The following is a 10799-nucleotide window of genomic DNA, read 5'->3' on the forward strand; positions in this document are numbered from 1 at the left end:
TTTTGCTGACCGCAAAAACGGAACGGTCATGTGAATGTAGCCTGAGGTGAAGATTGTTGTGGGATAATTGGCTGTGATGCATGCCTCCTCAATCTGATAGGCTGCCTGTCCTGCACGGCCTACCCTGCGAAATGTAGTGGCAACGTCCCCGCCCCCTGCCCCTGGGGCCCGGTAAGCAGAGAAATGAAAGGGGAGGGGCCCAGGTTGTCAACGCAGGCCCCCCCTTGGGCCCCTCCTCCTGGCTGCTGCTCACCGGGCCCGGTACAGGAGTCACAGTAGTAATGGCCTGATGGCGGCCCTGATCAGAGATGAAGGATATTGAGCTGTGTGCAGATAACAAGCTGCATGGTCCTTCTCCATTTGTCCTTGCAAGACCATTTTAAATGAGCATTGGCCTAGAGAAGACAGCAGTGTCTCTAGTTTGTTTTGCTATATGGCTTTTTCTTGTTTGCATGATAGATCTTTAACCTGCATTTGTGGACGGCACAACAAACTGTTTTCACTGACAATGATTTCTGCAATTATACCTGAGCCTATGCAATGATTGGCACAATTGAACCATACAGTACCACCTGAGTCCTTTAAATCACAAGCATCCAAAAGAAAAGCTTTGCCTCTTGTGCACATGGATTTATTCAGAATCTCTGAATCTTCTGATGATGTTATCAACTGAAGATGGTGGGATATTAAAAGTCTTAAGAATTTTACTTTGATGAACATTTTTCTGAAATTATTTAGGTGCACTTGTTTATAAATTGGTGAACCTCTGACTATCTGTGCTTCTGAGAGACTCTGCCTCTCTAACATGCTTTTTTATACACAGTCATGTGACTTAGTTTAAAATTGACCCTTCAGCTGTTTTTAATTTTTCCCACTTACTTTTCCAACCTCTTGGTAAGCCTGTCGAAACTTTTTGAAATGTATTGTTGCCATCAATGAGTTGATTTTTTCAAAAGGAATGGAAACATTTCTAACGTTCAACTTCTGATATGTGTTCTATATTCTGTTGTGAATAAAATATGGCTATAATAACAGCATTCTTGTTCTATGGCAGCATCAATCTACATATGCTTTACATGTTATATAGTAGCTAAATATGCAACCTTTGTTTGCTATAGAGTACAAATGTAAACCGCCTTCAGTCCATGTTTCTCAATATACATCAATTACAGATGCATTTGCATCATGTATCAGGTAATAACAGCATTGCTGGATTGGTAAAACCTATGCCCTTACATTATGTTACATCTGTACTCTCACCACACTTTATGATCCTATAAAGAGCATATCTCATTTGATATCACTCTACTTTTACCTGCTGATTCCAATCAAAATTTTCTATATTGCTTCCACACCCCAGATTTGTTATAATAATTGACTAAATGAAGTTGACAACTAATTTTTACACATTTACTATGTGAAGTATCAGTATAAAAGATGGTTTATGCTACTGGAGCAGCCCAGAATTCCTTCCCGGATTCGCCAGGACCGGTCCAGACACGGGAGACGGGACGGGTTGCTATTTGGTTCTTTCCAAGTCTGATTGTGAGAGGAAAGCAGTTACGACATGTTGTGTTTTCCCAACATGCAGAATCTATTGGCAGCAAAGCTGGAAGATTTCCAACCCAACAGTTTCACTTGTTCCCTTTCAACGATCACTAAAAGCAAAGTCGCATTATCTGAAGTCATTAACCTGACTATTTCTAGGTAGACCCAGAGCTTGATGGGCCAAAGAGCCTATTGCAATGTGATGGGTTCAGTTCAACACTATCACAGCCATACTGTGAACAAAGACTGTAGAATCAGTCGCCTGATCTTTCTCAATAAATAACGAATTACATTCTAGCCCATTTAGTCTTGAAGGACTCTCTGCTATAGTGCTCTGATCTCGCAATTACTATGGAGCCCAGAACCTGGCATTCTTGTGCCATAATGTAATCTCTGCCCACACAATATCTTACCTGAAATACCACCTCATCTGTATGTTCACGTTCTACATGTGCAAACATAAAAATCGTGATTTTGCTCCTAATATTTGCCTATAAACACCGCTATTTCTTTTTAAGGGAGTTTTTTTCATGCTTTTTTAGAAAATGGATGGAACTTATGATTTTTTTTCCATTATTGCCTTATTACTTGTTAAAGAATGGGCTGCGTGGGTGACTTCTTTTTCATTATTCCAGCGGCAGGATAATAATGATTTAACCCTTTTGCCGCAGAAAGTACCATCATTTCTATAGATACCAATGTGTCGCCATTCCCTTGGGCTTCAATGGAGTTTAATGAACTGTGATTGATATCTGAAGGAGCTGGAAGACGACTGAAGGACTGCTGTGAGGTTTTAACCAGCTGTTTCTAGGCACATGATGGGATACTGATTAGAAAAGAACTGTGCAAAGCTTGATTTTTGCCTCCCAATTTTGAGAATGTGTCTCTGATGGAAACTGCAGGGCACCTACCATTCCTTGCCAATTCTAGCTAGCCAATTACCAACCAAACCTTAATCCAGTCACATCTGAAGGTAAGCGGGTGAAGTGGTGGGCGCAGACAGCTCATAATGTATGCCCTGTGTGTCTCAACATAAAACAACCAATTTCTGAACTGTCTTGAAGACAGGATTTTCTTTGAAAACAAAAAAAACCCCCACATCTAAGGAAATCCCCGACAGCTTCATTTCTAAAAAACACTAGAAGAAAGTAGAGGACAGGCGGTCCTACATGGCACCAAGTCAGATGTGCCTATCATTTGGATATCCAGGACTTGCCATAGGGGGAAACATCACCACTGTCTTGTTTATTCACCTACTTAGAGTCCTTCTTGTCTTTTAATACTCATCTGAACACTAACCAGGAAAATGATACCTTTTATTTAGGAAATTGGATCCTTCACATAGTTCTTTTTCTCTACTTCCATCTTGATCAAAACACTCAACAGGACTAATCTGCGTAAGTGTTCAAATGAACTTCCATCTGTTATTCAACAGCAAATTATGGAAACTCTGCATGGCACTGATGGAGTCAGCGTGACACAGAAGTTCCATAGGAGGCAGCGCGGTACAATACAGGCAGGATACGTTTGTCATGCTGCCCTTTTCCCATCGGAAGACATCAAACCGGGCAGGTGCCTCCAGCAAAGTGATCACAAAAACCCGTCAAAACTATTTCTCAACATCCTATTTATTGGACATCTGATTTTCCCAACATAATCACTGTGAGCACATCCTACAAAGTGATATGATTTTGTGTCACTTCTTTAAGTCACTCTGCTCACTTCAGAAATAAGACAGCCATTTGCAGGCTCTTAAGCTTTAGTAACTAATTTTAGGCTTTAAATACTTTCTGTCAAGGACTGTCATAAAGATCCAGCATGTTTTATGACAGTCTTTAGAAAATTTCATGCCATTGAAAGGGCAGGCAACTATTTTCTGTTTTATGATCTGCATTGTCCTTCTAGAAGGTAGGCAACAATGCATTAACCCTTACTATAGAACAAATCTGTAGAGGCTTAATGACCACATTATCATTTTTTTATTATTTCAGTGCAGACTACTAGTACAGTTTAGCAGAGAGAGTTTTTATAGCAGAGTAAATCTAGGTGAGATCAGTTGTGGTTTTTCGCAGTCACATTATGCCCAATCCATCAAATGCTCTCTGGGCATGTTGCTTCTTGTAGTTTCATGACAAACAAAGTCACGCATTGCCAGCGCCTGGTCTAGAGTATTTCGGTGACACAGGTCCCTTAGGTGATAAAACATTAATGAACATGAGGACTTAGAATATGTCCACGGTCTGAGTGACATTTGTCATGACCTACATTACATGGTTCTGGCCAGACTACATGGACGAATAATCAATGAACGCTAAGGGCAGTGTCACTTAGGGTGCTAAGCTTTAACCACACTTTAACCTCTACCCATGAAGATGGAAATACATTGCTGAATTTATTCATTTCAATTCACCATGACCCCCTCAAAAAGCATCCATCACTGCAGAGACTCTAAGTACATATCCAAGTGTATAGCACAGGAATATCCCCATGAGGATAGACAGCAGCCCTGTAATTAATGACATACTGTGCACATAGCCGTGATGGCACGTTACCCTAAATGTGGTCATTACTTGTAATGATACAAACTAATAGTCTTTTCCCCCAATGTACCTATTCTAGATAGTGTAAATGTACTGAAAATATAGGAAATGAGTATAAAACAAACCAGTGTTTGCCCTAAATATAATCTACTCGCTGATATAAAGGAGTAATTGTCCAAACCACCTTCTGAGTGAGAAGCCTGAGGGCAGTAGCTCAATTTAGGGATGTGAACCCATCACTGACCTTTCAATGTGTCACTTTTTGTCAATAAATTGTCTCCATGATGGGCGGAAGATGAATGACCTGGTAATAACTCAAGGCACCCTGATGTTAATGAAAGGTAGGAGGTGCAGGAACATAGCCGAAATTCAAAGTGCCCTCTAGATGTGCACCTTCTCAGGAGTAGCCTCAGAATGGTGGCTTCTCTTCTCATCAGACACCTATGGGATTAACCCCTTCTGCAATCACTGCATCCTCATTAAAAACGCTTAAGTTCATCAGAGAGACGCGTGGGAGTAGTGGATTGTGTGCACATTAACCGTAGGCAAAACAGGAGCTTATCTTTGGTCTTTACAGGGTTACAACGGTAACTTTGCTCTAATACAATACTGAAATCTAGTTAACCCAATGTGTTCTGAACGGACGTACAACATATTGTTCCTGGGAATGATACATGAACATGAAAGCTAAAAATGCTGATATACATTCCATGCCACAAAATGGGGCTTATTTACAGATATATGTGTAATGGATACTTACATGATCAAATATATACATATGAGATAAATAGATAGATAGATAGATAGATAGATAGATAGATAGATAGATAGCATTTATCAGTGGTTGTATATGTAAGGTTTCTCCCAGTCATCTGGCTAAATGGATTTAACCCTCTGGTTCTCAGCTTCCATTTCCTATCTTTTATCAATCAGATGCAGAATCAATGCAGAATAATTTCTCCATGACCGAGCACCAGCAGTTACAGCGGATCTAAGATGATTTGCTCAGATTTACTGGAAGGTTGATGGCTTTACAAACTTGAATTTCATCCTCTTTCCTAGAAACTGATTTATTGAGCTTCCAGCAAACAGGAGGTTAACCATGTAACACTCTATCTATATCTATCTATCTATCCATCCATCCATCCTGTATCCTCTGCTCACACCCCTTATATTCCATTTTGCCCAGACTCACATGCCAGTTACAGTACAAAGCAGATACCAGCAGATCACTTACAACTCCTCGGTTTATATCCTCAGCTGTAGGGGTTGGTGCAGCCATAGATTCCCTCAAAGCAATCAAAAGAGCGATCAGGAACATCTCCCGAGGACAAGAACACTCTTTGGAGAAAATCCACCACATCCCTTGTCTTCCTCCTCAGCCCTGAGTGAATGAAGGAGACATTCATATGTGCACCCCTTCACATCTCCAGTGCACCATCAGCAGCTCCTATCCTCATCCCTGGCTGATGCATGGGTATTATGCCATAACATATCCATGGTCACCTCTGGGCACATCCAAGGAAGTTTGCAAGATTCAGCACAACAGGTCAAAGTGCTAGATTTCAGCACCTGGGAGAGCTCCAGACAGGTGCTCAGGCTTAGGTCAGAGTAGGAGGAAGCCTTGTACCAAGGAGACCTGGCTTCCTAAATGACTGGTGGGGTGAGATGAGAGTCCTCAGCAGAGGATCTCCAGCATCCAAGTGTTGTCAGCTCTGGAGCTCAGAGAGGAGTCTGTGCTGCCAGTGTGTGGAGTTGGAGATGGGGAGGGAGGAGTTGTGTGTGGGAAAGGAATCTCTGCAACCTATAAGTGCAGCTGGGAGAGGCTTATAGGAAGGGAGGGGGTCTAATTAATATTTTGTCTGGATTCAAAGCAAGCAAGAAGCTGGGAAGCTGCTACCATCTAAGTGAACGATAGAGGGCTGAGTTGAGCCCTGCAGGAAAATTTCCTTCTTAAAAACAAACCAGAGTTGAGCTCCCTGGGCAATGCCTGGAGATGTTTTACTCCTCTGGAAGGTGAGTTAACATCAGATGTTCTCACTCTTATAACAAGATCACAAGGCTTCTGCTGAATGTGTCCAGCATCTCTAGAGTTAATACCTAGCATCTTATTTGAGAGAATATTTAATATTTTCTGTGTTTTGTTTCCCTGTGATTTCACAAAGATCCACGTTGTTTAACTAGTGTGTAAAGAATCATTTCTGCTAATTACTTGCAGAGCTGAAGGGAATTGCAGAACAGAATACAAGATGCCAGACATGAAATGTGGACATATAGTCCTGTGTAATCTGCCCAGGAAATGGGTTGTGCTCAATCACCAATAGCTTAATATTCAGAGCACTGAAATAATATTTTATTCTGTAATTAGGCTCTGTTGGTGCCTAATCTATCATATGTTTATACAGCACAAAGGAGGGTGGATAGAGGCTGTTCATCCCCATATACTACAGTACCTTACTGCATCATATACTCCTGATTCTTTAACCTTTGGCTCTTCAGCTGTTTGACATCATCAACTAAAGCCTGATTCGGACAATTGCTTATTTCTTGAGTTTCAAAGAGAATCAACCAGCATGTTTTCCACATATAAAGTACAGGCAGTGCCATACTTCAGTTTAGAGATTCAATGCTTGACTTCTGAAAACTCCTTTATGAAACCTTCAGAAATGACGTCACTGGTGCCGTGGCTTGAGCATCGGGGCAGGACTTGGTGGGCCGGGTCATCCGGAATGCTTCCTCCTCCTGGCTTCCTTCAACCTCTTTATTTAAATTTTGCGCCGCCACCATCATTGCCACGGTTGCCGGCGCACGCGCATTGCTAGTGTTACAGTGTCTTAAATAAAATGGTGCCGGAATTAGTGCAAGTACGCACTGCAATCTCCGGCACCATTTTATTGAAAACACTGTCGGAGATCGCAATTCGCGCATGCGCCTATCCTGGCGCCATTTTATTGAAGAAAACTACACACTAGCAATACGCATGCACTGCCAACATCAGCGATATTGGTCACGGCAGAATATTTATAAACAACCCAGCTAACAAAGTTTCACCTCCATGTTCAAGCCGCTGCACCAATGATGTAATTTCTGAAGGATTTTTCAGCAATGAAGTATCCAATCACTAAATGAAAGGTATGATTTGAATCAGTATCCTAGCACCAGTATGGCACTGCCTGTATTTTACATGTGAAAAACCTGTTGGTTCCCTTTAAGCAATTATATAATTTTACTGCCAGTGTTATTGAAGGAGTTGCCCCCATATTCAATTAGTCTCTGCTTCACCAAGGTGGGTGTTACCTTCCCTGCAACTTATATGTGCTCTCCAGCCAGGGCCGTATTTGCCTTTAGGCACTTGAGGGCACGTGCCTGGGGCGGTGCCTTCCAGGGGGGCGGCGCCCAGACCAAAACTTTTTTTTTTTTAAATCTTCCTCCCTCCTCCAAACTTTTTATTAAATCCGGCGCCTTTTTGGAGGAGGGAGGGGGCGTCGCAGTCATTTATAGTCGCGTCTATAACACGCGAATATAAATGAAACTGTGAGCATGCCGGCACTTCCGGGGTCAGAGGAGCTACAATCAGCTCCCCGCCCCGACGTGCTGCCGTGCGCTCACTGTGCAGAGGTCACAGCAGCATGAGGCAGCGCCGCGCAGAGGAGGACGGGAGATGGAGCCGCCGCCGAGGAAAATGTGAGATCCCGCCACCGCGGAGAACGGGAGATGGAGCCACCGCCGAGGAAGATGTGGTGTGAGATCCTGCCGCCACCGCAGAGAACGGGAGATGGAGCCGTTGCAGAGGACCGGAGATGCAGCCTGGAGCAGGTAAGTGCTTTACAGCCGAAGACAGCGCCGAACAAGCAACCTGAGGGGGGAATGAAGCATGATGTGGGGGGGCAGCATGGAGGATTGGGGGATGAAGCATGATATGGGGGCGCAACATGGAGGATGGGGGGGATGAAGCATGATGTGGGGGCGCAACATGGAGGATGGGGGGATGAAGCATGATGTGGGGGCGCAACATGGAGGATGGGGGGGATGAAGCATGATGTGGGGGCGCAACATGGAGGATGGGGGGGTGAAGCATGATGTGGGGGCGCAACATGGAGGATGGGGGGGGATGAAGCATGATGTGGGGGCGCAACATGGAGGATGGGGGGGGTGAAGCATGATGTGGGGGCGCAACATGGAGGATGGGGGGGTGAAGCATGATGTGGGGGCGCAACATGGAGGATGGGGATGAAGCATGATGTGGGGGCGCAACATGGAGGATGGGGGGGATGAAGCATGATGTGGGGGTGCAACATGGAGGATGGGGGGATGAAGCATGATGTGGGGGCGCAACATTTAGGATGGAGGAGCTGAAGCATGATGTGGAGGCGCAACTTGGAGGAAGGGGGGGATGAATCATGATGTGGGGGCGCAACATGGAGGATGGGGATGAAGCATGATGTGGGGGCGCAACATGGAGGATGGGTGGATGAAGCATGATGTGGGGGCGCAACATGGAGGATGGGAGGATGGAACATGATGTGGGGGCGCAACATGGAGGATGGGGGGGATGAAGCATGATGTGGGGGCGCAACATGGAGGATGGGGATGAAGCATGATGGGGGGGTGCAACATGGAGGATGGGGGGGATGAAGCATGATGTGGGGGCGCAACATGGAGGATGGGGGGGATGAAGCATGATGTGGGGGCGCAACATGGAGGATGGGAGGATGGAACATGATGTGGGGGCGCAACATGAAGGATGGGGGGGATGAAACATGATGTGGGGGCGCAACATGGAGGATGGGGGGGATGAAGCATGATGTGGGGGCGCAACATGGAGGATGGGGGGATGGAACATGATGTGGGGGCGCAACATTTAGGATGGGGGGATGAAGCATGATGTGGGGGCGCAACATGGAGGATGGGGGGATGAAGCATGATGTGGGGGCGCAAAATTTAGGATGGGGGGGATGAAGCATGATGTGGGGGCGCAACATGGAGGATGGAGCATGATGGGGGTGCGCAGCATGGGGGATGGGGCAGGATGGGAAAATGGGGGGGAGGGAAAATGAGGGTGGTAATCAGTATAGCGAATGGGAGTTGCAGAATTGAGAATAGGAGGCATGGTATGAAGAATGGGGAACCATGAGGGGGCTTGGTATGGAGAGGGCTTGATATGGAGAATGGGCAGCATGGGGGGGCTTGGTATGGAGAGGGCTTGATATGGAGAATGGGCAGCATGGGGGGGCTTGGTATGGAGAGGGCTTGATATGGAGAATGGGCAGCATGGGGGGGCTTGGTATGGAGAGGGCTTGATATGGAGAAGAGGCAGCATGGGGGGGCTTGGTATGGAGAGGGCTTGATATGGAGAAGAGGCAGCATGGGGAGCGCTCAGTTGGGAGCCTGGGAGGGCTCGGTATACAGAATGCGAAGCAGAAGGTTCATTATAGAGTAGGGACAGCATGAGGGGGACAGTGAAGTGGGGGCTGCATGGAGAGGTGGGGACAGTTGAGGTCATACTTCATAAGTGAGGAAGGTCTGGAGGGTATAATTCAGTGGTGAGGACAGTGGGGGTTTTCATTCGAGGGGGCAGTGTAGTGGAAATGTTATAGGAGAGAATGTAAAGGCTGTATACTATAAGTGAGACGGTGTGAGGTCATTTTTTGTGAAGTGAGCTCAGTGATGGGCATTTATTTATTCTTGGGCACAGCCTTGGGCTTAGTTAGGGTGGTTACTCTTTAGTGAGGAGAATTATGAGTCTGTCACCAGGTTTTTGCCACCTAATTTGAGAGCAGCATAATGTAGGGGCAGAGATCCTGATCCAGTGTTGTAACTTACTGGGCTGCTTAGTGTTGTTTTGATAAAATCACTGTTTAATCAGCAGTAGTTATCATTACAGGACTACTTGGTGTGCTGCAGGTAGTCCAGCATATTCATGAGCTCTGTATAACTGTGAGATCTGCAGCAGAGAAAATGACAGCAAACAGCTCAGTAAGTGACACATTGCTGGAATCAGGGGCTCTGTCTCTACATTATGCTGCTCTCAGATGGGGGAGCAAAAACCTGGTGACACAGTCCCTATACGGGCACCATTGCAGTATGTGCTGAGCAAACAAGAGGGAAGTCTTTTATTGGACAAGCTTGTGAATTTTTTTTAGCCCCTTAGATACAAGTAAACCTATACATGTTTGGTGTCTACAAACTCGCACCGACCTCAGGCATCATACCCAGACATCAGTTTTACCATATAGGGAACACCGTGAATAAAACATCCCAAAAACTATTGTGCCATCACACTTTTTTTGCAGTTTTTCCACACTTGGAATTTTTTTGCTGTTTTCCAGTACACTATATGGTAAAACTTATGGTTTCATTTAAGTACAACTTGTCCCACAAAAAACAAGCCCTCATATGGCAAGATTGACGGAAAAATAAAAAAGTTACGGCTCTCGGAAGAAGGGGAGGAAAAAACAAAAATGCAAAAACGGAAAGTGCCCCGTGGCTGAAGGGGTTAATCTGCATACACATTTATATAGGGGACGTCGCTCTGGCATGTACAGTTTTAACTTAATATTTTATTATATATATGCAGACTGTTCTGTGCACCCTGTTGCGGCCGGTGTCTTGGTGCAGATGTGCACCGTCCTATTTGCATAATAAAGACAGTCCTTCGTCCTTAGGTGAGAGTCACTGCTGTCTAAAATCACTTAGCATTTCTGCACGTGT

At 45.0% G+C, this 10799-nt stretch overlaps 1 protein-coding gene across 2 annotated transcripts in view; it reads right to left on the reverse strand.

The window, feature by feature from the left end:
* The window catches only part of MMP17 (matrix metallopeptidase 17), a 266942-nt gene extending 261089 nt beyond the window's left edge, over positions 1-5853 (reverse strand). For both annotated transcript variants that reach the window (XM_075341808.1, XM_075341807.1), the window contains exon 1: positions 5326-5853. In XM_075341808.1, coding sequence (XP_075197923.1) covers positions 5326-5451 — 126 coding nt within the window. In that variant the 5' untranslated portion in view covers positions 5452-5853. The remainder of the gene's footprint in view (positions 1-5325) is intronic.
* Positions 5854-10799: the final 4946 nt, after the last annotated feature.

This window comes from Anomaloglossus baeobatrachus, chromosome 1 (assembly GCF_048569485.1).
Source record: "Anomaloglossus baeobatrachus isolate aAnoBae1 chromosome 1, aAnoBae1.hap1, whole genome shotgun sequence".
NCBI classification, from domain to species: Eukaryota; Metazoa; Chordata; class Amphibia; order Anura; family Aromobatidae; genus Anomaloglossus; species Anomaloglossus baeobatrachus.